We start from the raw sequence: 27,801 nt of genomic DNA on the forward strand, positions 1-27,801 counted from the left end.
TGCACATCTGATACCTTCTGCTTTTTACATTGCATTTCTTCTTTGCCTTGACATCAACGGAAAAAAAATGGGTTGAGTAGAGACAATGGAACTGATGTCAGGTTCCTTTAACACAATAGACTGGGTTGAAAGTACGTTTAGAACTCTGCTGCAGGCATTTGAGTACATGGCAAGGCACACAGTGTACATAAGTTGCACCTCAGGTGTTGCAATGTGTCTCATGATCACTTGGGATGCAAAAACAACAAATGGAGTTTTCTTGTTTGAAATATTTGATTTGATTTTCATATTAAACAAATGAAATCAAAATGGCAGCACATATTATGCAGATAAAGAAAAATACTGCATTAAATACCATAGCATGTTATCATAAATGTATAACATTCAGTGAAGAAATATAGAAAAATTAACTAAGCCAGTGGATGTAAATGCAATAAAAAGAAAAGAGAAAAACCCCATTATCATCTGGAATGCCAGACTACCCAATAAACATTCATTTTACATTTTAAGAAACCAAATTATTTGACTACTAGTATTGGAGTTGCAGATTTCAAAAAAAGGAGACCAAATAAGCCTAAAAGAATCTATGGAATAACTTCCTTTTTTTTTTTTAGCTATTAAGGCTTCTTGCTTGGTTCATATAAGAAATGATGTCCGATAATGAGGGAGATTTTTTGTAACCAAGAATTAAAGGGATACTTGTTTTTTTCAAAAGAGCAAACAGATTTTTTTTATATTTAATTTTGAAATCTGACATGGGGCTAGACATATTGTCAGTTTCCCAGCTGCCCCCAGTCATGTGACTTGTGCCTGCACTTTAGGATGGAACTACTTTCTGGTAGGCTTATTTCTCCTACTTAATGTAACTGAATGTGTTGCAGTGGGACTTTGCTTTTACTATTGAGTGATGTTCTTAGATCTACCAGGGAGCTGTTATCTTGTGTTAGGGAGCTGTTATCTGGTTACTTCCCATTGTTATGTTGTTCGGCTGCTGGGGGGGGGGGTGACTGAAGTTTATCAGAGCACAAGTCACATGACTGGGGGCAGCTGGGAAACTGACAAAATGTCTAGCCCCATGTCAGATTTCAAAATTAAATATAAAAACATCTGTTTGCTCTTTTGAAAAATGGATTACAGTGCAGAATTCTGCTGGATCAGCACTATTAACTGATGTGTTTTGAAAAAACATGTTTTCCCATGACAGGTTCCTTTTTAAAGCTGTCCTGGAAGCAGCTAGAAATAAAGTAGTCAATAATTTACTCCTGTGGAAAATAGAATTTATCTTAGTAGTTGAAGAAAGCCTATTATTAACTAGATGCAGCAAAGCAAAACATGGAGACAATTTAATTTGTATCTTCAGTCTAAAATTCAAAAAACTAGTGACTTCCCTCCAAAATATATTAATCTTTGGACAAGTCCATAGATCATGAAAAAGGGACACATTAATCTCGTCACATTTAGGACAATATGATATAGGAATATTACAAGTACTATTAGAAAAAAAAAACTCCATAACCTAGGGATAAGCTTAAAATGTTGTATCCTCCAACTCTCTGCTAAAAATAATTTATTATAATTATAAATAGACTTCACCAAATCTGAGGGGGACACTTGACATTGTAAAAACTCAAGCCCATTTGATGGAAGCTTTAAATAACGGGTAAGAGCCTGAGGAGTTTTCTATTTATCTTACGCAGGTTGCAGCTTCTGTGTCCTTTCTTTGTGAAGATTGCACGTTGACCTTAATTTTGCTTCTCATTTCACCCCCTTACAGGACTTGCTTGAAAAGTATGGTAATTAAACCACCTGTGAATGCCGGGAAATAAACATTCTACTTGACCAGTATTTGCTGAAAAAAAAAAATAGAGAGAGACCCATTATCCTGACTCATCCTGGAATATTGCTGTCAGGCAGCTGGAAGCAGCCCGGGCCAATCAGCACAGTGGACTGCAGGAATTGCTGCCATGAGAAGAATTCTTGCATTGCCTTCATTGTCCCCGGAGTCTGCAACTTATTGCGTCGCGATGGGTTGCACACTCCAGTGGCGGTGGCACGTTAAACTCAAAACTTGCAATTTTAGAGATGAAACACGAGAGACTGTAGCAGTCGCAGATCTTTGAAATATATTTAAATGTCTTGCCAGGATTCCTGTTGCTTTGCTGTAAGCAAAAGAACAATTTTCATTTTTGTCCCACGCTCACGCTGCTTTAAGGTGTGGTTACATTTTGGAAATCTGCTGAACGTTTTTGCAAGTACTTGTGAAGTGAAAAGCGGGAAATGGGTTTTTTTTTGTTTTTTTTTTCTTTTAAGATGATGACTAAGACCCCCCCTCAAGTGATATAAAAATGTATGTTTTTATCATAGTAAGCATGAAAGGTTATTTTTTATTTATTTTTTTCCATTCATTTTTTTTTTTTTTTTCATTCTTCAGTGTTTGCGTGTATATCCAGTTTTTCTTTCTTTTTTTGCATATAGTACCAAATCAAGTGTTGTAGTTATCTGTATAGTTCTTTATGGGCCATTAAAAGCTTAGAAAAAAAACCTGAAACTGATTAGAGATGTTCTTATCACATGGCACAAGGGTAAGGATAGCGCAAAACTCACTCTTCTGTCTCTGGGTATGTGTCTCCATTTAATTGTCTCTTGTTTTTATAGTGAAGGGTTTTCATTCTCTTCTTCCTCCCTCGTTCCTGGACTTGGCACAGCAGCGCATTTGTCTTTTCTTGGTGGTGTTTCTTCTTGTCTCTCTTTTACTCGTCACAAAGCACCATGTATATTTTCTACACACGACTACTAACTCATGCTTTTTGATCTTTGCGGGCAGCCATATTTGGCACGATGCTCTATTCGTAAATAAGTAAACACATCTCTTCTTGCATGTGAACCACTATTGAATATTCTGCATGATCTGGAAACAGAGGTACAAACACTTAACGTAACGCAACGGGAAAGTATCTTTTTGTCCTGTAGAAGAAGAAAAAAAATGCACTTGTTTTCTGCCCATTAATTAAAGCCAAATTTGTGTTTTTTGTTTTTAAAGAGACACTGTTAAAGTCTGCTTTAGAAAGCACCACAGTGCATAGGTATTTTTTAGGTTTTTGATCAAGTAAAGAAATTGTTAATAAATACGTTTATATAGGCGGTTCTTGACCTATGGGTAGTGAGCCATACTCTCTAAGGCAGCTGCCCAGAATCCCCTATATTACATGGATTTCTATTAAATAAAAACAATATGAATGACTTGCATAAAGAAGTGGAGTTCCTGAATTAATCTTTGGGCTCCGAAATAAAGGTTAGGAAACACAGCTTTGCAGTTTGGGGGTTTGTCTTCATTCACTTTTATAAATCTGTGGTGGGAAACAAAATGAACCCTGTTATTTGCCATCAGGAAAAGCAGTGGAATAGGGGGACAGCCAACCATTGCTTGACGATGCCATGCTTCCAATTTAATGAAGGGAAACTGAGCTTTAAGGCTGGAGATAGCAGGATAATTATATGTAGCAGGGTCAAATATATTTGATCACATGCATGATCTTAATCCAGAAATTCTAATAAAGTTGGTAGACTTTTTTTTTTTTTTCATAGATAGAGGCATTATTTTGCCCCTTTCTGGTGCTACAAGCATTTCTAAACTATTTTATTATTCGTTGGAGAATTCCCTTGTGCATTACTGCTCACTGGAGCTACCTGACTGACATTCTATCACCATTTTTTCGCTTACAAATACGCTTAAACTTGAGACCAAAGTTAAGACCCTATAAGAGCTTAGACTGCTGATTTTAGGCAAAATAGATATTAATATCACTGCTGGTTTCCACTAAGCAACAAATCTGTAACCATCATTTTTTCTCTTTTGCTGTCTGATCCCTTGTATGGAGGCACATTAGTTCATCGTCTTAAATGCATGAATTGCTGAAAACGCTTGCTGTAAAATCAAACATTGCTGTTTGCCATGTATACAATAACCAGGAATAGATGTCCAAACCAGAAAACAGTCCTTCGAGCATCTTCCCATAGATGTTTGGAACGACTGTGCCTTTATACCAAGTGTAAACAAGTCTCAAGGCCGGCCTTGCACCAATGTTGTTGTTAATCCTGTCTGTCGTGGGTTGACCTTGTTCCCAAATTTCCTTCCCAAGGATAGGGGGGGGGATATGAAGTTCTGAAATCCATCGGCCAATATTTTGCCTTTGTGTAAATCAATTCCTGCATATGCTGCTTTGCTATAAAGGTATCTGTGGTGTTGTCATCTGATAAGTGAGAAAGCACATGATTTTACCCTTTACTTAAAGAAATTATGTAAAATAAAATATGAAGTAAACAAACTGTGTCCAGACAAAAATTCACGCGATGGGGATTTATTTTCAAGAAGGCGTTTCATTGCATTGTTTCCCTATTGCCCCAAAAAACATGATAACCCTCTCTTCTTTAAACTTAAAAACATGGCAGCAGATTTATTGTGGCTAGGACTGTGGAATCCAAAAGGGTTCCCATCTAGTTTATAATGTATCAATCATTTCCTGACTGTCGAAGATTTTTTTCCTTAATTTACTTAAATTGCTTAGTTAACGCATCAAATTTATATGAATGTGTTTGCGTTAAGTGAATGAACAACATTCTCTCCTATTGAGTGTGATTGGTCAGAGCTGCTTAGCCCCTGTCTGAATCCTTGATCCCTTCTGCAGGATCTGAGCAATTATTTTTGGGGAAAATTCAATTTAATAAAAATGATAAAGGGTTTCTAACCAGCCCCACTGGTTTTCAGTCGATATTAACAACCCAAATATAGAGAATTTATCCATTAGGGATGCACTTTTATGCTTGGTTACTCTCAATGTATTCTATCTACTATTCCAGCAGAAGTAACATTAGCATTGGGTAGGACTTCTAACCATCAAAATATTGTTTTCTGTTTTTGCATGCTTGAAATGTCTAAGTTTCATAGGAAAATGCAGCAATATGATAAACTTTGCTTATTTAGACTCCAATATTTAACTTGTATTATTATATTGTTGCATTTTGACTGCAGCAAAAAAAAACCTTTAAACCCATATGGGGCAACAATATCCTTTTAAATTGTACCCTTACCAGTCTGAGCTCCTCTAGTCCTCTCATTGCAGATTGAAATTTGCAGCAAAAAAAGAAAGGATACACGTGCCATCCCAAGGAGCTGACTTTATCTGAAGAATTTCCTTATTTTCTAATGATTTTAATTTAAACCATTGAAATTATTTAGAGCTGTAAATGAATTCTGGCACCAATAGGGTTTGGATGGTCACTAACTACGGCTGATATTTCTACACTAAAACTAATGCAAAGTGTCTTGATGACAAATTAAAGGCATTTTGTCATCAATCCCATATAGTTACCTTTAAACACAAATTTGACATTATTGTTATGTTTGTCACACTTGGGGGCAGATTTACATAGGGTCGAATATCGAGGGTTAATTAACCCTCGATATTCGACTGCCGAAGGTAAATCCTTCAAATATCGAAGTCGAAGGATTTACCGCAATTAGTTCGATCTAACAAAAAATTATTAAATCCTAAGAATCGAAGGATTTTAATCCATCGATCGAACGATTTTTGTACGACCAAAAAAAGCTTAGAAAGCCTATGTGGACCTTCTTCATAGGCTTAGGTTGCAACTCGGTAGGTTTTACTTGCTGAAGTAGGGGGTTGAAGTTTTTTTTAAAGAGACAGTACTTCGACTATGGAATAGTCGAACGCTTTTTAGTTTGAATCGTTCGATTCGAAGTCGTGGTCGAAGTAGCCAAAAAATTTTTTTTATTCTATTCCTTCGCTCGAACTAAGTAAATGTGCCCCTTGAAGTTCTGATTTCATATATTGATTCTAAAGCGTTCAAAGGTTTTGCTTGCTTTTAGGGATGCACCGAATCTAAACCCCTTTGTGAAAGATCCAATCATATACCAATCTAAATTCTAACTTGGGTATGCAAATTAGGGATGAGCAGGGTAAGAGAAACTCATGCATGGTCAAAACATTTTTTGCTTTCTTTTATTGTTCTTTTAAGGATTTGGTTTAGGCAGGCAAGAGGATTCATCCAAATCGTAATGAAAAGGGACAAATAGTGGCCAAATGCCAAACCGAATACTGGATTTGGTGCATCCCTACTTGCATTGCCCCCCAACTAAGTTTCCTCATCTCTTCCATTCTAAATTGAAGATCTTTCCAGGCAGGAGTATAGTAAAAAATAAGATAGCGAGTTATTGGTACAGCACTTGTCCGAATACGTAAAGGAAGGTACAACTGTTGTTCTACTAGAAATAAAGTAGAAGCAATCCCATGAATAACATAATAAACTTTCCCATGCCGGAACAAAATATTACTATAACTTTTTTTTTTTTTTCATACTTGGAGTAAATCCATTTCTGGAAGTGTAACAGAAACAAAATGAGAAATATCATTTTAGACTGAAAGAAAAAGGTAAAAAGCTTAGAAAGTGTTGAGTTGTGATGAGCTCTATTACATTGTCCTCTGAAACAAAGCTGGGTTGGTAAAGTATTTGGGATGCATCACCATCATTCCATTCCATGGACTAATCTTGAAGAAGTTTATCGGTTCGTGTTGATTATTTTTCGACAACTGCAGTTTGTAGAAGAAAGTAAACTTCTCATTGTAAGTTCACCCATCTCTGGCAGTCAGCATTGTGATGAGAAGAAGAAAGATTCATAGAGTCTTCTGAATGTTTTCTACAGAAGAGCTGAATACCATTTGGAAAAAGGGGTATTTTACCCCAGGCAGGCTTTCATTAGAGGGAGGCATTTATGAAAACCAGTGGATATAAAGATGGATAGGTTTTTGCATTTATTGTATATTTGTGGACATTGTCTTTTTTTATGTTTCCTTAACATATATCATTGAACCCCCTAATTAACTTTGCAAGAAAATGTATAAATTTAACATGACCTCTAAATATATAAATTTAACATGATCTCTAAATATGGATTTGAAATTGTGCTATTTTGCATTGTTTTCCCCGTAGCTTCCTGAAATAATGACGCTTAATGGCATTGAGCCAACACTTTTTCAAAAACATTTTTTCAAGAATTCAGATTAACTTTTATTATAGTGTAACATTTGAAAACAATTTCAATTAGTCTTTCGTTTTTTTTTTGTTTTAGCGTTTATATTTTTGCCATTTTTGTTCTCCGGCTTGGCATTTAAATTGTGCTTTAATTACCCTAGCAAACAAGCAGCTCTTTCGAAATGAAACTATCTTTTTATTCAGGCTGTTTCTTAATGACCAAGCAGTGGGGGGAAAAATTAACAGTGTTGTGTTCAGGGACATTACAAAGAAGGCCAATTGGAAGGTTGTAAGGAGTTCCATCTGTAACAGTTCTAGAATAATTGTCAGTATTATAATCTATAAACAGTGGGATTTCCCAAGCATAGAAAACCTTTTTAAGGGCAGAGACACGTGGAGATTGTCTCCCGGCGACAACTCGCTTTTTCAGGCGACTAATCTCCCCAAACTGCCTTCCCACCGGCTAGAATCTAAATCGCCGGCGGGATGGCACTCTGAGCACTTCGTTTTCCGAAGTCGGCCAAAGTTTCCTTGAGGCAAATTCGGGCGACTTTGGAAAAGGAAGCGCTCCGAGTGCCATCCTTCCGGCGATTTAGATTCTAAAAAGCAGTTCTGGGAGATTAATCGCCCGAAGAAGAGGCGATTTGTTGCCGGAAGAGATTCTCCCTGTATCTCCACGTGTGTCTCTGCCCTAAGGATGAAAACAACAAAATGCACTATATACATATAGACACATATACACACATTCATGTACACAATTAGTGGTTCCATTAGGGTAGGACTCCACGACGCGAGAGGAGCCGACAAATCGCAGTGCTGCGTTTTCATCCAACGGTCGAATAAATGTAGTTTTTACCTGCGATTTCTCCTTCACTTCCCTTTTCTTCAGAACATCCGACACATCGCATGCGTTTTGTCGAATTGTTGGCTCCTCTCGCGTCGTGGAGTCCTACCCTTAAAGAAACCATTTAGTATTCAGTTTTCCATTTGTTAGAAGGCTCCGGTGGGCTGTGACTTAGCACATATAAACATGTTACTGGACCAAATATTAAAGCTCCGTAAAAACAGGAAGAATTATTATTTGTGCCAAAAAAGACGATTAAGACAAAAGTCCTACGGGTGTATTATTGCCAATATAAATGTGTGGATCTAAGTATCTAATCTAAATATACAATTTTAAGAATACACACTCTAGGGAAACATTGTCTTGCAGGACACAACTTTTTTTTTTTTTTTTTTTACTCATGCTTTTACACATAGCCTTGCTTAGTGGTCTGTTGCCAGGATATTAAACATTGTATAGATTAGGCTGAGTCATTGTGGATAGCTGTAGTTGCGTATCTGCAGTTCAGAACTTAAAGGGACACTGTTGGAACCACCCATTTTTCATTCTTTATTACGTTTTTGTAGGGTCTCTCTTACATTTAAAAAATGTCCGCTTAATTCTGCATTGGTTATAGAAAGTCGAATACCAGAGTCTTCCAGGTAGAAAATGGTTTTCCCTGAATATTGTTGGTTACTTTTTTAAAAAGACATTCCTGGAAGCTCTTTAAAGGAGAAGGAAAAGCATTTTCTACTAGGAGGTGCGAAAAGTTAGGCACCCCTTCTATTTACATACCCCACACCCGGGGCCGGTTCTCCTATCGGCTGAAAACTGCACCGACCCGAGGTTCTGTTAGTGAGAACCAAGGAATTGATAGTCTTCCGGCTTCTTCTTGCGGCTGTGCATGCGGATTACAGCGAAAAGCCAAACTTTTATGAAAAAGCCGGCTATTTCGTTTTACTGCGCATCCGTCTGCCCTTAGAAAATTGAAGAAAGAAGAAGCAGGAAGGCGACAACTCCGTGGTGCTCACTGGAATAACTCCAGGCCGGTGTAGTTTTCTGCTGATAGGAGCACCGGGTCGGAGTGTCAGGTAAGTAGATACAATCACAAGTACAAACACCTTTCCTTCTCCTTTAAGAATTTTTTTTTTTTTGTGACAAAGCCAAGAACATTATAATCACAAATAAGAAAGCCTAGACATTTGCTGTACATTTTTTGTATAAGGAAGTATTTTTAATACTTAAAAGTTGTTATTTGATAGTTTCCCTATCCCCAAAGCAATTCAACTGTAATGGCACTGATGAGTTTCTTTTTTTTTTTATTCTTCACGGGAAGGGTTTGAGGAAGAGAATACAATAGGAGACTTAGAAATAGAAATCATGCAAATTCCTTTCAGGTATTATGTATTTAAATCTAAAAACTTACATTGAAGTAGTTGATGCATTTGATGAAATGGAAGCTTTTTGATGAAACGGCTTTATTTTCAGGCTATACGATATTATCCTAAGTATTTAACAGCGGGGAAAAAAAGTACAAAAAAAAAATGCTTACAATTTAAGATAAAGCTAAAAAAATTGCAATCCTAGATATATTTGTTGTTGTGATGTATGCTTTGTAACAATGCATGGAGGTATACGGGATAACTGAACACGTTGACCCGAGGGGACACCTAGAAGCCCTCTGGCTAAAGTGAAGGTTTGGAGTCAGTGGGGTAAACATTTATTTTTGTGTTGGAGCTGCATCGAATAGAACCTTGCCTACATAAACCACGACTGGAAAGTGCTGTCCGCGACTTTCTGTGTTTTAATATTAAATGTGCTTTTTTTTGTGATGTATTTTCAAAACCAGGTGATTTCCAAATTTTTCAAGAAGCAAGCCTTGCCCCTTCTTTTTATTCTGATTACTGGCCGATTACTAGTTCACACAGTTAGTAGTAATGCTTAGTTACTGCAAAGCTTGGCATTTTGTAATTATGGGGTTAAAGGTGAAGGAATGCTACCGAAGCAGTTTATTGCCAATAGATTTGCCACAATAGTGCAAGCTATAACACTATATTTATTCTACAGAAAGCTTTACCATACCCGAGTAAACTGCTTTAGAAGCTCTTTGTTTTGATAGCAGCTGCCATATTCGCTTGGTGTGACATCACTTCCTGCCTGAGTCTTTCCCTGTTCACTCATAACTCTGAGCTCAGATTACAGCAGGGAGGAGGAGAGAGGAGCAAACTGAGCATGCTCAAGCCTTAGCCCTGGAGGTTTATGCTGAAAACAGGAAGTCTGATACAGAAGCCCATGTGTACACAATAGAAGGAAAGAAATGCAGTGTTTCTTTTGACAGAGGACTCAGAGCAACACTACTTTGAGGGTTTACTGGTGTATTTATATAGACCTTTCTGTTCAAGCTTAATTAATTTTAGCCTTTCCTTCTCCTTAAAGGATCACAAAAAGTGGCACTGGTTGTAATAAAGGGTACAGTTTTTTGCGTGTCCATCTCCAAGGCATTGTTTAACGTACGCATCTATATACATCACGTTTTGTTTTTTTTTTTTTGAGCATCCAGTGTTGTGGGCAACAGTAAATGAAGCAAATGAAGACTAAATGCAATTGTAATATGTATGCTAGGCCCCAACCAGTTATGTGTAGAATGTATTGTTCTGGACTGTAATGAACATATTTTAAAGCAGTCTTCTATTTCTTTTTTAATAATTTTTTCCCTTTTTGTGTAAATACCATTGAATTGATTTCCATGCCCCACACACACATGATAAATTGCATTACTGAACACAGAGCAGATTAGCACTTTATTACCACATTGGTAATTTTAATGTGTGAAAGTGAGAAGTTTTACCTCTTAAAAAAAAAAAAATGCAGAACACCATTGGCTTTCCTTTGGCCGTATGTATATCTTCTTTCTTACAATACTGGTAATAAATAGTTATCTGCATTTTGGGATTGTGTGATGTGGGTTTTTTAAATGATGTTTTTATTTGCCCATAGCACTATTAACAGTTGCTGCCTTACTAATTTTTAAATTATTTTAATTTGTTACAACTTTTTTCTATATGTCACTTCATTCCCAGTGTTTAAGACAAAAAAATAATGATTGGAATTTGTGGTTGTTCATGTGATGTGATGTATTAATGTTCACATGCAATTGGATCATGGTATTTTTTTTTTTTTCATTGTTCAACAGGGATAATATGTTAATAAACTGTACTAATTTAACGGCGCTTGTTTTATTCTTCTTTGTTCTGGAATCCATTGCATATTGCTGGGTAATGCCTAAGATTTATAGGACTTGGTCGCCTTAAACATTTTCTTGGACTAAATGCTAGAAATCACCTCCATTCAAAATCCGTAGGGAAAAAAAATTGAAAAAAATTCAGCACTGCACATTGTGATATGTCCGTCACTAGACAGGACTCTGTGTTTGTCGTGCACCTGTGTCTCATTGTGATTATGCAATTTTATGGTGTTCTGCATGGGGTTTTCTTCCAAAGAACTCAAACCAAAACGAGAAGCCCCTTTGCCTCCATTCTGTTAAAGGAAAACTATACCCCCCAAACAATGTAGGTCTCTATTAAAAGACACTGAGTAAAACAGCTCATGTGTAAAACCCTGCTTCATGTAAATGAACCATTATCATAATAATATACTTTTTTAGTAGTATGTGCCATTGGGTAATCATAAATAGAAAATTGCCATTTTAAAAAATAAGGGCCGCCCCCTGAGATCGTACGATTCACTGTGAACACATACAAACCACATGTAAGGTCACATGAGCCAATTAACAGACAGAGTTCTGCCTTTTGCTTCCTCATTTCTTCCTGTTACAGTTAGTGTTGTAGTATTTCTGGTCAGGTGATCTCTGAGGCAGCACAGATAGAGTCACGAAATGGTGGTTCAAGGCAAGAGATGTAAAAGGGCAATATTTATGTAAATATATATTCCAGTTTGGTAAATTTCTTTAATATGTCATTCAATTTGATTTAAACTATCTGTTGCTTAAGTATTCATTTTGGGGGTATAGTTTTCCTTTAATAAAAACTGACATTAGATCAATCATAAATCATTGTTTTATTGTGCTCTACAAGTGTGTTCCTTTTACTTGCACATTGAAGACCCCATTGGGTTTCTTGACCCTCATTATGCCTTGTTTGTTTATAGTGGCATAATATGGATCCTGAGTCAGTCCACAAGGTTAAACCTTAATTGTTAAGAAACCTTTGCATCCCTCTGTACTGTCCTGCAAAGAGATCACCAGCTTGGTGTTACAGAATAGAGAGAAGATGCTGCTTCTAATGATGGTCTAGATTAATGATCCCCAACCAGTAGCTCATGAGTAACATGTTGCTCACCAACAGAAACGGAACTAGAGGGGGGCGGGCCCTGGCGCAGGACATGCAGCCGGGCCCTCGCCCCCCTCCGTACACCCGGAACTGGCCTGGGGACTGCCGAGGGGCCCTGAGGTGGTGCGGGCCCTGGCCCGCTCGCACCCCCTGCTCCCCTGGTAGTTCTGCCCCTGTTCACCAACCCATTGGATGTTGCTCCCAGTGGCCTCAAAGCAGGAGCTTATTTTTGAATTCCGGGCTTGGAGGCAAGTTTTGGTTGCATAAAAACCAGGTGAACTGCCAAATAGAGCCTACTGTAGGTTACCAGTCCATATAGGGGCTACCAAACGGCTAATAAGATCCCTTATTTGAGATCCCCATGGACTTTTTCATGCTTGTGTTGCTCTCCAACTCTTTTACATTTAAATGTGGCTCATGAGTAAAAAAGGTTGGGGACCCCTGATCTAGATCAATGCTGTCCCACTTCTGTGGTATAGAGAATTTTTATGGCCTGCGTGGTGGAGGGCTGACCACTCCCTGTTTTAAGCCACACCCAGGTTACCACAAGAATGTTTAAGACCATTTCCACATTAATGCTGGTAGCACACCAAAAAACCAGCTGCTTCAGAGTGAAAATTTCCCAACGTCCCACTGTAAAAAAAAAAAAACCCTTAAGCTATAACCTACTTCCTTCTTATCTGATGGATGATCTTGTGTCTGCTAGAATGATTTATTAATGATTAAGGCATCAGAGAGTTTGTCTTACAACAGGTCAATAAAGTGGCAAAAGGATGCTTTAATTTCTTCCTTCAGTTGCACTTTGTACTGATTTTTGTTAGCTTCAGTAGACTCTGACTGACACTAGCTATACCAATTAAGGTGTAACCTCCTACGTCCTCTTAACTAAGGAGGCAAGTTGTTCTAAAATCTTTAATTAGATGAACACTGTAGGTGTTGCTTGATAAAGGGGCTTGCCCCGAAACGTTGCACGTTCGCACAAAATAAATAGCAAGGGGTAACCCTGCACTTTAATTGCCTTGTGTGCCAGTGTATTTCTACACAACTGTCGTATTTGGGGGTTGCCGTACCCTCTTTGTGCACCAGGCTATCCGAACAAAAGAAGGAGTGTGCTCAGCTTTACTCTGTTCCAGTTCATGAACTGTAGGTGGGCATTGTGTAGGAGATGCTTTCTCAGTGTAAGTTGACAGCAGATTCCAGGGTAAAGGATTCAGTAGAATACCATCTGTCTTCATGCTGTGTGCTTATTAACCTTTCATAGAGTCCTATGGCTGCAACTGTGGTTGACAGAAACCTCAACCAACACCACATTTTAATTCTATAATCTAGGTCTCGAGGGATAAGTGCCTTCCTTCCTCCCACAGAAGTTAAATGCAAGACTTGACTGTCAGTAGGGATAGCAGGGGACCATTCATGCCTAAAGACAATACAAGTTTTGGATAGAGTACAGAAGAGAACAAGACATCTGCTCAGGAAGTCAACATGATGGTTCAGTATGAAACAACTCCTTTTTTGCTTCTACCCCCTGGCAATGATTGTCGGCTTGGGAGGTCATGATATAGGTCTGGCTCCCAATGGTAAAGACACTCAATAGCTTTATTCTTAGTGTGTATGGTAAGTGTTTTTCAGCAGCCACATGGCCACAAAGACCATGTAATACTGCCAAAGGGTCAGACAGTTTACTGATAGTCCTGGTTTGTATTGTCCAAAATGAGAAAGAGAAACAAAAACTGGACTTACTTGGGGGGCTAGGAGTGATTGACACTGTAGCTGCTGGAAAACAGTAAAAGGCAGAACAAGTCTAAGCAGACACTAAAAAAAACACTAAACTAACGTGCCCTAGAAGGATCACCCATAGGTGCAAGGCAGTGTGGAATGTTGACATGTATGCCCTTTAACTAAGCACCGTTCAACAGTCACTAGAAGGAGCACTCGTGGCAATTAAGCACAGGACTTTCCTTGACTGGACAACAGGAATGCTTGTAAAACTAGAAAAGAAATGTGATCGCTGAACAAAGCCCTTTCTCATGTCATCCAGACAAGAACTGAGACAAGGAGGAGCATGTATTGACCAGGTTAAAACAATGCATATTATTATTATTATTGAACAGAATGTGGCATTTATGTCTAGTCCTCATCTTGTTTTCATTGCCTTATTGAGAAAACATTTGACATGGAGCAGCTTGTGGAGATACAGCAGGCAAACCTATTCAAGGAAAGCTTGATTCCTGTCAAGTAGCACATCAGGGGGAATTGCCAGAGCCTTCTGGTCATTGATAATGTGATATGGTATCAAGTCTAGTATAGAGTTATAAATTTGCAGACACTATGTCACTCAGGGAGAAACTTGGCAGGGAAGTTGTAAGATCTGCAGAGTAAAGCTACCAAGATGAGAAGTCAATTCATATAAAGACCAAATTAATGGGGAAAACCATCAGGGTTTCAGAAACCATGTTGAAGAGATTGAGGAGATAAAATGTTTTACTTCCCTAGGAAACGTTGCCTTGAGAACCAGAGGACCTGATGAAGATACCTGTATAATTAAAGCTATTGTCTTTTGTGTAGCTTTCCGTTTGTTGTTAAGTGCTAGCCTTACATTAATTCCAACCTCTGATGGATCCTAAACATACTCTGGCCGAATGTTATTTTAAATGGGGAACTGTAGAGGAAAGCCAAAGAAAATCTTATCCAAGTTGAGATAAAAGTTAGGAAATGGACGTGGATTGGCCATACTCTGAGGAAAAACAGATAAGCAGTAGAAAGGAACGCTCTTTGGTGAAATCCAGAGGGACAGTGTAAAAGGGGAAGGCCTGGAGGAGGAATGACATGAAATAAAGTCAAATGGTGCTTTGTTTGATGCCTTGTTCTCCACATCAGAGTTACGGAAAATACTATAGTTCCACCCCCCAGCCTGGCGCTCATGAATACAAGGCTGCCGACTGCCCGTAGGGTGTTAGTCATCCGGGAAGTGTAGGTCCTTGCTCTTGAGAAACCAAACATGGTGGTATGTGCCTTTTTTTTTGCATGTTTTGTAAATGACCCCTTATGTGATTAATAATGTTTCATTGCCATGTTTCATATATTGATAGGGTGAGTGCAGACTGCCTCCTTGTTGTCTATCTTTTTTAGGTTGCAATATAAGTTAGTTAGCTGACAGGAGAGAATAATAGATAATAACCTTCTCTGATAAACATTAAGGGCCAACTAGCAAAGAGATGTCCGCTAACCCCATGTCATAAGCGTGATATTGATCCACTGTGATCCTATTTCATAGCTTATTTAGTGTGAGCAGAATTACATTTACAAACCAACAACTGGATCATTGTCACTAGTGAAATGGGATTAACCAACATCTCCGATTGTATTAACTCGGTTGCACTTCCATGCGCCATTTAATGGGCTCCCCCAACGAGCAGGTGGAAAAGCTATCTGCAATGAGACCCCAAAGCAGCAGACCTGGTACAGCCCACTTGCCAACAACTTTTAGTATGTTATGGGTGTGCCTATTTTAAGCAGCTTTTCAGCTGGTCTTTTTTTCAGGATATTGGAATGCCGTTAAAAATGCTTTCTGGTTGACGGACTGGTCACTGACCCATGCATACAACTGTATGACGTTTACATGTTATCATTCTTATTTTATTGGTTACAATTCCCAAGACTACTGATTCTGACTTTTCTTACTACCCCCCTGGTTGCTAGCAACCAAATACCTGTAAAAGAAGGCCCTCAATAGGGGAAGAATATGTAATTCTAAGCCATTTTCCAACGGAGGTCAAAAATTTTAAAGGAGAAGGAAAGGTAACACTACTGGGGAAACCAAGTTTTAAGACCCCCATGATTCTAGTTGCTTATTGCATGTGCAGTGCTGAACTTTGTCTGAGATTTTTGTACTGTGCATACAGGGGACACCTGAGAGAACAAAAGAAAATGGCGGTGTGGTGTTCCGCAAGCAGAACCCCAGCTGGTCTGTTTTTTTAAACAAGAGCTGCACCAGACCAGGGGTAGAACATAAGCAATTAGTATCATTTGTGGGTGCTCAACAACTTGGAAAATCCCCAGTTTTCCTACTGGAATTGCTACTGAAAGCTTTATCTGTCGGACTGTTTACATTCTCTGCACGTCTGGTTCTGACTCCTAAACCAACGATTCACAAATAACAGCAAATTAAAAATGAAGACCAGTTGCTAATTGTCTTGGAATACAACTGCCCGCATCAAATTAAACAAAATGATTTTCAGATAAGCTACCCCATTAAAAACCCAGTGCCTTTAGGACAAATTTGGCAAATAAAATGTGCATTAAACCAAAACAAATATGGAATAATTAGACAATCACCTGAACATCAATTTTTGTTTTTACGCCTACACCAAAAATGACCCCCGAAGAGTACAGAAGAACCGTATTCACAAAATGGAGAATCGGATGTTCTTTTAATATCCTATATGTGTTTACTCTGCCCTTGTGAATTCCCACCACCAGAGTCTAAAGACCAAACAGGGAACATTATATCACATGGGATCACACGCTTTCCACAGCGGATTTTCTTCAACCCCTGACCCCAAACAACCAGAGAGCAGATGAATTCTTATTACAACAATTTTTATTGGGTTTTCAGATTATAATTCACATATGAAGTATGTCAAGATAAACATAGAAGAAGAATATACATTGCTGCATGACATATCAAGGAATTGAACAAATAAGTACATATACTTGAGATCAAAGATTCCAAACGAAAATAGATAATAGCATATAAAATAAAAAGAAATAGTAAAAAAAAAAACAAAAAAAAACCAAAACCTCACTCAGCGGTTTTACAGATTTAAATTAAGAGAACTATTAACTAATACAGCAGTATCAAACATCAAAAATATCTTTAAACAAAATGTCAATTCCGAACCTCTTCTGTGCAATGTCTGGTCTTTCCTTCAAATCTCAATCTGGTGTTGGGGTAACTGGAACCCTGGTAACCTGATTAACCTGGGGAACTGCAGCAAAGAAGCTCAATAATTGAAAAACCACAAAGGATTAAAAAATAATGAACAAAATGATCAAGTTCTTAGACGTTAATTTCAAGGTGACCTTCGCCAATGAGATAGAAACCCTATTCAGTACACAATTGCACAAATGCAGGTCCATACTGAAGAAAGACATTTTATGACACTTACAATGCACAATATCATGTTTAAAAAAATCTGAATGCTCTTGGGTACAACCAGCAGAATAAGGACTCTTTACCTGCGCTCCCCTGCGTTCCGTTTTTCTGCATTCAGCCGCAGGGGAGCGCAGGGATAGACGCATTACATTTTTTCCAATGGGGCTGTACTCACACAGGCGCGTGTAGGCGCCGAACGCAGGAAAAATTCAGCATGTTGGATCTCAACCTGCGTTCAGCGCCTACACGCGCCTGTGTGAGTACAGCCTCATTGGAAAAAATGTAATGTGTCTATCCCTGCGCTCCCCTGCGGCTGAACGCAGAAAAACGGAACGCAGGGGAGCGCAGGTAAAAATGCTCGTCTGTAAGAGCCCTAAAATGGAACCAACAGGTGAATTTGCTTAGGTGTCTGGACCTGCAAGTCAAACGCCCGTCGGTAAGGGGTCCTTAAACTGATCCACCTGTGAGAGTCTGAGCATTGCCACCGCAGCGCTCTCAGTTGAATGCATAATGCATTACATTAAATATGCCTTCTGCATAGAGACTTGGCCATTAATTTAGACGTTCGCTGCAGACTGCACTGCTTTGTGTTCAGCTGTGCAGCCTGCATCTAATTAAATGCAAATGACTCGTGTGGATTTCAAAAGTGTGCAGTTTAAGGTTTGTTACATTGTTTTTTTTTGTGTCTAAAAATGCATGCATGATATTCACATATATATATATATACATATATATATATATATATATATATATATATACAGTATATATATATATATAACAACCAAGGGGTCGGTGCACACAGAACACAAAATGGATGCCTAGGTGCTGGAGCAATTAAACATAGTATGGAGGTAACAAGAAGAGCCCGCACACACAGGACTTGAGTGAAGAAAAAAATAAATTCGTTTATTCAACGTTTCGGCCCAGTCCTGAAGACGGCTCATGTGACTGGGCCGAAACGTTGAATAAACGAAATTTTTTTTTTTCTTCACTCAAGTCCTGTGTGTGCGGGCTCTTCTTGTTACCTCTATATATATATATATATATATATATATATATATATATATATATATATATATATATATATATATATATACAGAATGTAATGCAAACAATTAGCTGACGTGTCTAGGTCAGTGATCCCCAACCAGTAGCTCACAGTAACGTTGCTCACCTACCCCTTGCATGTTGCTCTCAGTGGCCTCCAAACAGGTGCTTATTTTTGCACGTTTTGGTTTTATAAAAACCAGGTGTACTGCCAAACAGAACCTCCTGTCAGCAGTCCACAAACAGCCAATAACAGCCCTTATTTGACATCCCCATGGATTTTTTTCATGCTTGTGTTGCTCTCCAAATCTTTTTTTACATTTAAATGTGGCTCACGCGTAAAAAAGGTTGGGGATCCCTGGTCTAGGTGCTCCCACATTCTAAAAGATACGCCTGTGTGTAAAAGAGCCCTGAAACTTGTTAACCCACTAGTGGCAGTGAGAGTATTTTGGGTAATTTCAGCAACCCCGGCATTGGCTTGTGTGTGAGAACAGGAGGACATTGTGCAAATCAGGCTCCTTTATAAAGCATAATAAAGTAAAGTGGGATATCTGGAATCAGCAGCACCCTGGCCTGGAACTTTTTTATATCAATTATACATAGGAAGGTTCTAACTTGTTGCCTTTTAGTTCCTGCAGAACTACAACTTTCCACTGCAGTTCAAACGTCTCCTAATGACTGTTACACTGTATAATTGATCTTTTGTACTCCTTATTTATGATCTCCCAACCTACAGAGCTCTTTGCTAAAGCCAACGCCTGCAAAGGGAGAGTTACTTACATAGAAAGCCACTGAGCGAGCCTAATCTCTCGTTTTGTAACTTTCTGTAAGAATCGGTCGTTTCAGAGCCAGCGTGATCACATTAAGCACATTAACCTAGAAGAAACACTACACATGATGTGTTCCGTAGCAAAGGTCACACCTAACCCGACTGCTAATCCCCCTATAACAGGCCTACAGTATATTAAAGCTGGGAAGGCAATAGCTGTGCATTCCTGGGATCCTCTCATTTCACACTTGTGTTTCAGTAGAACTTTTTTTGATCAGTCAAATTCCTGCCACAAATTGATGGTTGTTTCCTCTGAGATGTGCCATCATGTGATTTGCTGCCTTTCTCCACAGCATTTCAATCAGATAAGGGCTCATTACCAAGGAAAGGGCTGAGCACTCTCTTCTCAATGGACAGAGGAACCAGTGGACTAAAGGAAGATTTCTGCTCTCTCCCTCTCTGCTGCTGCTCCTCCGACCTGCCTGGGCTTTAAATGGATAAAAATAAGAGAGTTTTTGCTGCCAAGCAAGTGACAGGGGTAAGTCTCGTTATCTCAGAGCAGTCAGTGCTGCATTTGGATTATATTGGGTTAAAGGTAAATAAATTTGGACATCATGGTGGTGCAATGGTTACTTGGTTGGATCAGAGAACTATCTGCAAGGAGCCTGTATGTACTCCATGTGCTTGTGTGGGTTCCTCTGGGTATTCTGGTTTATTCCAGGCAGGTAAATTGGTTCCATAGTACAGATATGGGACCTTTTGTCCAGAATGCTGTGGACCTGGGGTTTTCCGGATAAGGGGTCTTTCTGTTATTTGGATCTCCATACCTAAAGTCTGATAAACAAATTAAACATTTAATTATTTTAATTAGGGATGCACCAAATCCAGGATTCGATTTGGGCTTTTTCAGCAGGATTCGGCCGAATTCTTGTGCCTGGCCGAACCGAATCCTAATTTGCATATGTAAATTATGGGTGGGTAGAGAAATCATGTGACTTTTGTGAAGAATTTTTCCACTTTTTCCTTTCCTGTCGGTGTTCGGCCGAATCTTTCACCAAGGATTCGGGAATTCGACCGAATCCAAATAGTGGATTCAATGCATCCCTGTAATTTCATTAGGATTTTTTTGTCTCCATTAAGGATTAATTATATCTGAGTTGGGATCAAGTACAAGGTACTGTTTATTATAAGAGAGAAAAAGAAAATCGGTTTTGAAAATTTGAATTATTTGATGAAAATGGTGATTATGGGAAAGGGCCTTCTTGTAATTCTGAGTTTTCTGGATAATGGATTCCATACCCAGGGCCGAAACTAAGGGGCATGTGCCTAGGGCGCAACGAAGTGGGGGCACCAAGCACGTACCTCTTCTTTTAGCCTACCCCTGATCCAGACCCTTTCTATCTCACCGGCACTCTGCTCTCTTCTCCAGGGGCGATCCTGGCCCCTCCGCTGCCTGAGGCAGCATCAGTTGCTGCTGCCCCCCCCTCTCCTGGAAATTCGCTCTTAAAGTACCAGGAGCAGGATTTTTGCTGCCCCTGGTACCTAGTGGGGCGCTGCCGCCTGAGGCGACAGCCTCAACTTGCCTCATTGGCGAAGCGCCCCTGCTCTTCTCCCTTCACAAATTGAAAAATTTCCCGAACGTGAGCGCACTCCCGGACTTGCGCGCATGCACACTAAAGGCCCTGCCGCAAGGGGGTGAATCGGCCAGCCAGGTTGCCTTGGGCGCCCAGCTGGCTTAGCCCATGCCTGCCCATATCTGTACCCATAGTGCAGTGATCCCCAACCACTGGCTTGTGAGTAACATGTTGCTCTTCAACCCCTTGGGTGTTGCTCCCAGTGGCCTCAAAGCTGGGGTTTATTTTTGAATTCCTGGTTTGGGGGCAAGATTTAGTTTTACTGCCAAACAGAACCTCCTGCCAATCATAGTCCATATTTGCTCTCCAACTTATTTATACATTTGAATGTGGCACAGTGTGTGTGAATGTAATAGGGGGCTTAGACTGTGGCATAGACTTATGTGAATGATATATAAGCACTTTATATAAATAAAGTATTATAGCAATGACTTTTCTAAAATGTATATGAGTGCCCAAATGGAGTTCTAGGCACCTATAGGATCCTACAGGGATTTTTAAACTAAACGGGAGATTTCACAATAGTGGCTTTGGGACAAATCTGGTTTACAAATGTAGTAAAAGTATTCATTTATACCAGAGAAATCATTGAATGATAAATTATTGATTATTCTAATACTAAACGTACACCGGATCAGAATGTCTCATTGTGCCAACCAATATCACTTTGTTTCACTTTTTGTGAATTTCCCTCGTAGTGGTGATCTCCCCAGTGAGCAGGTTTGAGGAGAGGTATGGGTAGGTATAGATGACAGCAGAGTAAGAGTTTTGTTTTGTATCACTTCTGTCTAATATGTAGTCTTGTGGTTGTTGTTAATGCACAAAGGACTAGAGGCCTGCCATCCTAAAGGTGGCTCCAAGATTATGGTATTGAGTATCAGATAGACCTACCCTGTTGTGGCTGAAGACAGCAGTCTAGGGCCCCTTTGTGCATATTGTGGCTTTGCAGAGTTAGATTTGGATTCAGAGCATCCTTGTATGTAAGCCAGTTATTCATAAGATCTGCATGTTGGAAATATTCGACTTTAAAAGTGGACCATAATTCTGCCATTTTAATGTCCCTCTCATAAATCTACACTTGGATCCTATTCGCCTGTTGTATAAATCAGGGTTTGTATGCCATTTGTCCATTTGAAGTATACGCCCTTCTATTGTACAGAGCTATGGAATATGTTGGTGCTTTGCAAACGTTTTGCACAAAGTCATTTCTAGAGCCAAATCCTGCTGAAAAAGGCAGAATCCTGGCCGAATCCTGAACCGAATCCTGGATTCGGTGCATCCCTAGTTTTTTCATAACTATCTCCCTCTTAGGTGACCCCTACATGTACAGATTTATCAAGCATATGGTTAATACCAGTGCATGTAAGGGAGACAGGTTGGACAGCCCATCAGCCACTCGGTAATTAATGAAAATCTGGGTGATTGTATAAAGGAGGGGTCCCCAACCTTTTTTTTTTACTATTGAGCCACAGTCAAATGTAAAAAGAGTTGGTGAGCAACACAAACATGAAAAAAGTCCCTGGGGATGCCAAATAAAGGCTCTGATTGGCTATATGTTAGAGGACTGGCAGCCAACAGGAGACTTTGTTTGGCAGCACACCTGGTATTTATGCAACCAAAACATGCTCAGAAGCAGGAATTCAAAATAAGTATTTGCTTGAAGCCACCAGGAGCAACATGTGAGGAGTTGGTGAACAACATGGTACTCGCAAGCCTCTGTTGGGGATCACTGATATAAGGTCTTCCATTCAGAAGTAGCAGATAAGGACCATTTGTTCTTCAATGTGGGTGATCATTCTGGACAATATTTGAACATCAGCTTGTGCGCACTGATCAGTCAGGTTAAATGAGGCTCATCTATGGTTGGAGAGCAGAGACTCACGAGAAGAAATGGCCTCCTTATCAATCACCATGTTCAACCAAGGCATGTGAGCCGCACACTAATTCTCTCTTATTAGCCAGTGCTTGTCATATGATCATCTCAGTCACTCATGTTTAGCTGTGCTTTATCCCTCACATTGATTTTATTTCACTTATTGCCCTGTCACACGTTCCAACCTTCCGTCCTGCACATGCTTAGCATTTCCTCCCTTCTCTTCATTCTCCTAAGGCAATACGTGTGCACTGTGCTTTCATTGTCTGAGCCAGATGATGACTGTTACATACGAATAATCAGATGGAAAGAACAAATCCCTGGGATCTATATACTGGATATGCGATTTTTTGGTGACACCCTCCTTTAAACACTGTTTTATCAGTTTATTCAATGAATAATCACTTTTCTTTTGGTGCCAGTGGGTATTTGTCTCATTTGGAATTTTTATGATGCTGCAGAATAAAGTCTTGTTTCATAACTTTTTTTTTTGGCCCAGAGTTAAGCATATTTGTCTGGTTCGAAATATCTGGGATGACGCAAATATGTCCAGCCAACTGTTGCAGCCAGTTTTCCCTGCGTGCCAAATGTTTTGATTGGTCTAAACCCACAGATTTTTCTTGACACTTTTATTTACTGACTTTTCTTGTAATGACCAACTGAGCTAGCAATATGGTCTCTGTACGAATGCAAATTCCTCAGTTGTTCTTTGTGTGTACCCAAGCTATTTGTTTTGTATGTTATTGTCTGGGACCGACAGAGTTAATTTTTGTTACAGATCAGGAAGTCTCGGGTTTGTAACCTGTGCCCTGTGGGAGGTTTCCTAATTGGCCCAGTGACCAGTTCCGGTCCCCATTTTATATAATTGGAGGGATCATATGGCTCTTCCTTTTTGGTCTCCACCTAGTAAAAGTATGGGACCTATTATCCAGAATGCTTGGGATCTGGGGCATTCCGGATAACAGATCTTTATTATTTGGAACTTCATACCATAAAGGGCATGTAAAGGCAAAAAAATAAAATCCCATTTTTACTTTCTTTAATGAAAAAGAAACCTATCTCCAATATACTTTAATTAAAAAATGTGTACCGTTTTTATAAGAAACCTGACTGTATGCAGTGAAATTCTCCCTTCATTTACTGCTGTGGATAGGAATTGTCAGATGGTCCCTAACTGCTGAGCAGGGAAACAATCATACTTATGTACAGCAGGGGGAGCCCCCGCCTTACTTCCCAGCCATGCAGAACTCAAGCAGCTTTGTTTATGTCAATCCCTAAGCAGCCCAGCCCAGACCACACTGAGCATGTGCACAGTCTTAGTCTTGCAAAGACAAAGTTACAAGATGGTGACTCCCTGTAGCCAACTTTGAAAGCATAAATTATTTGTTTGATTAGGCTTGTGGTACAGTAAGTTCATGTTTATATTTAGTATACAAAATACAGCATTTCTAGCCTTATTCTATTTTAGACGTTACATGCCCTTTAAGTCTACTAGAAAGTCATGTAAACATTAAATAAACCCAATAGGCTGGTTTTGCTTCAGATAAGGATTAATTATATCTTAGTTTGGATCAAGCACAAGGTACTGTTGTTTTATTACAGAGAAAAAGGAAATAATTTAGAAAATTTTTGATTATTTGTATAAAACGGAGTCTATGGGAGACATTCTTTCAGTAATTCAGAACATTCTGGATAATGGGTTTCCGGATAACCGATCCCATGCCTGTATGTGGGGGCTGGAAGCCTGAAGTGTAAAGCCCTAAGGGGACAAACCTTTTTAGAGTTTAAGTTGGGGAGCAGGGAACCTGTGAAAAAGATAAAAGCAGTGGTTGTCAGCACTTTCATATGCCATTCCTAGGAGACTATTAGTGATGGGCGAATTTATTCGCCAGGCGCGAATTCGCGGCGAATTTGCGCGATTCGCAGCAGGCGAATAAATTCGCGAAACGCCAGCGAAAATTTGGCGAAAAAATTCGCCGGCGGCAAATTTTTTTCGAAAAACGGACGCCTGCATCAAAAACGGGCGCCGGCGTCGGAAAAACGGGCGCTGGCGTCGGAAAAACGGGCGCCGGCGTCAAAAACGAGACGCCGGCACCGTTTCGCGAATTTCGCAAATTTTTCGGCGAAGCGAAACGGCGCAAATTCGCCCATCACTAGAGACTATGAGTTAGACAGGCTGGCTTAGCAAGAGTAGCACTAGGGTTGCCACCTTTTCTGGAAAAAAATACCGGTCTTCCTATATATTTATCTTTTTTCCCTATTAATAACATTGGGATCAGCCATCATTTTTACCGGCCAGGCCAGTAAAATACCGGCCAGGTGGCAACCCTAAGTAGCACCCACTCCACCTACTATGGAGTTGGTACACCCAAGAAATCAAGGGACCACCATCCTGAAAAAGGACCCATACTATCTGCCCTGAGATACTTTCACTGGTGGGGATCCATTTCCCTAAGCCTAAGGTGTCTCTGTACTGGTAAAACCTATGAGATAATTATACACGACCCTCTGTAAACTGCTTATTTTTAAATTGCCTCACTGCTTCCACTACTCAGAAAGTCAATTATTCAAGTTACAGTGAGCTGATGAACCATGCGTTTGAATAACCAGTGGCTAATTCTTTCTGCTTATGTTATATTTATATAAACAGTTTGGCAGCAGCCAACGTTTTCTCCCACACCTTGCTGAGAGACGGTCGCTATCTACCAGTGGTTAAGGAGCAAAATTAATCGACTTCCCTTCACTTTTCATTTCAGCAGCAGAACATCCACTGTGTTATATAATCCTTCATAAGATCCACTTGTCATCTGACTCTGCTTAGTATAATATTTGGCATTTGATACAAGAGAAATGTCCTAAGCTAATTTGGCCTTTTTTGTTTACAGTCTTATGGCCTTTTCTCGAAACTTGTAAATAGTACAGCTTAGTTTAATCTGATGATGAATAACATTGGTCTGAGTGTACTATGCTACTCTGTTTTTTTGGAATAGTTAGGGCAGTCAGGGCTTCTGTTTTAGGGAAGGTTCAGGAGGGTGACTCAAAAGTGATAGTATGTTATATGATTCTAAGCAACTTTTCATTTGGCCTTTATTTTTTATATTTTTTTTTAATTTTTTGCATTTTTCTTCTAACTATTTCCAGCTTTCAAATGGGGGTCACTGACCCCATCTAAAAGCCAGTGCTCTGTAAGGCTACAAATGTATTGTTCTTGCTACTTTCTATTTCTCATCTTTCTATTCCAGTCTCTTATTCATATCAATGCAAGGTTGCTTCTTGCTAGGGTAATTTCAGCCCTAGCAACCAGATTGAATGAATGCATCACACCCGCTTCCATTGGTTTCTGCAGAATTTGAACAGGTTTCAGGTGGCAGTGTTTTTCTTTAGAATTTTCAAATCTTTCTTCTTATAAGTCCCAAAAATTCTTTAAATACTTAACCATTCAGGGTTGTGCTTTTTCCCATGTTTGGAAAAAAAAAGTTGAATTTTAATTTGAGTTAAACCTTCTGGAGCAACTTTATCTGCACTTATGATGTGCCCGACTCTTTTTACTTCTCTTTGCGCTCCGGCGCATGCGCGCGAACACAGGCTGGCGTCATTTTGCGCATGTTCACGACGATTCGCGCATGTGCAGGAGTGAAAAAAAGTAAAAACAGTCTTTCTTGCACATGTGCACAAGAGCGCCACCTTGAGCATGCGCCAGCGCCACATCCACCGGCTTGCCTTGGGCCTGTGCGGCGTGGCCCGGCCCTGATTTGGAGTGAGTACCCTGTTTAAAGGGTCAGTACCCTAAAGAAACACTTGAAGATACAGAGACTGTTTTGTGAAAGGACATTAAAGTACTTTGCCTTCTTTAGTTAGGTAGATAGTTAGCGCAAGCAAGTTAGATAGTGAGGCCCTATTGCCCCAGGTTAGGAGTGCTGCATGTTCTAGTTGCCCATTTATTTTAGATAAACATTTTTTCAGTTTAACAAATACTGTGTTTTTTTATTACTGTGTTCCTAGTGGGGCCCAGCGTAGGTGCATTCCCAGATCCCACTAGGGGGAGGCACTGTGCTAGTAAGTAACAGATACTCAGTCTCTCCCAATACCACTGCAGAGTGGCTCAGGCCATCAGGTAAGCACCACACGTGGAGTGTAACACAGACAAAGGGGTGACGAAATGGCTACATAATAATAATAATAATGTTGGACAGGGTTGACAACCAAATAATAAACTGAATGGGGGCACTTGTGTGTCATGTCATCACTAATATAATATGATGTGGCAAATGATGTCCAAAAGCACATAATCTATTAGGAATGTTATATTTGAGAAAAAATCTACAAAATATCTTAGACAGAGGAACCAAATCCTCAGGGACACTATCATAACAATGCAATTTAAATTAAAAATAAAATATTAAAATATTTCAGTAGAATGCTGCCTACCACTCTTTCTTACCTGTGAGTACATTTAGGATTCCCTTCTCAGCAGAATCATGTACGCACTAGAGCACCCTTTGATCTACAGCCTAGCAAGCCTTGCAAAAAATAAGGACAGAGTCTCTCTTTTTCAGAGAAACCTTAGCCAGTCATAACTTGCTTACTTCATTAGTACAGCTCCCAGGAGGGCAACCATTGCTTGCTGAGCTCTACATCAGGGGAGCACAACATTGCTGAGAGGAGCATTCACAAGGCGATTAGTGGTCACGGAAAATGAGGGTGATAGGTAAAACTGCTTTGAACTTTTAAAGGTATAACACGTTTAGATTAAACTAAACAAATACAGGTATGGGATCCGTTATCCGGAAACCCGTTATCCATAAAGCTCAGAATTACGGAAAGGCCGTCTCCTATAGACTCCATTATAATCAAATAATCCAAATGTTTTAAAATGATTTCCCATTTTCTCTGTAATAATAAAACAGTAGCTTGTATGTGATCCCAACTAAGATATAATTAATCCTTAATTATAAGTAAAACCAGCCTATTGGCTTTATTTAATATTTACATGATTTTCTAGTAGACGTAAGGTATGAAGATCCAAATTACAAAAAGATTAGTTATCCAGAAGACCTCAGGTCTATTGGGTTTATCTATTGTTTACATGATCTATTTGTAG

At 39.4% G+C, this 27,801-nt stretch overlaps 2 protein-coding genes across 16 annotated transcripts in view; both read left to right on the forward strand.

Moving 5' to 3' along the window:
• Positions 1–1,865, forward strand: part of btrc.L (beta-transducin repeat containing E3 ubiquitin protein ligase L homeolog) — a 117,789-nt gene extending 115,924 nt beyond the window's left edge. For all 12 annotated transcript variants that reach the window (XM_018225243.2, XM_018225237.2, XM_018225240.2 and 9 more), the window contains one exon: positions 1,775–1,865. The gene's annotated coding sequence lies outside the window, so the exon portion shown is untranslated. The remainder of the gene's footprint in view (positions 1–1,774) is intronic.
• A 16,107-nt stretch (positions 1,866–17,972) lies between these two features.
• slc2a9.L (solute carrier family 2 (facilitated glucose transporter), member 9 L homeolog) overlaps positions 17,973–27,801 on the forward strand; it is a 44,582-nt gene continuing 34,753 nt past the window's right edge. Inside the window, exons 1-2 of one of the 4 annotated variants that reach the window (XM_041568321.1) lie at positions 17,973–18,037; positions 19,547–19,731. In XM_041568321.1, coding sequence (XP_041424255.1) covers positions 19,687–19,731 — 45 coding nt within the window. In that variant the 5' untranslated portion in view covers positions 17,973–18,037; positions 19,547–19,686. 4 annotated transcript variants of the gene reach the window in all.

This window comes from Xenopus laevis, chromosome 7L (genome assembly GCF_017654675.1).
Source record: "Xenopus laevis strain J_2021 chromosome 7L, Xenopus_laevis_v10.1, whole genome shotgun sequence".
NCBI lineage: Eukaryota > Metazoa > Chordata > Amphibia > Anura > Pipidae > Xenopus > Xenopus laevis.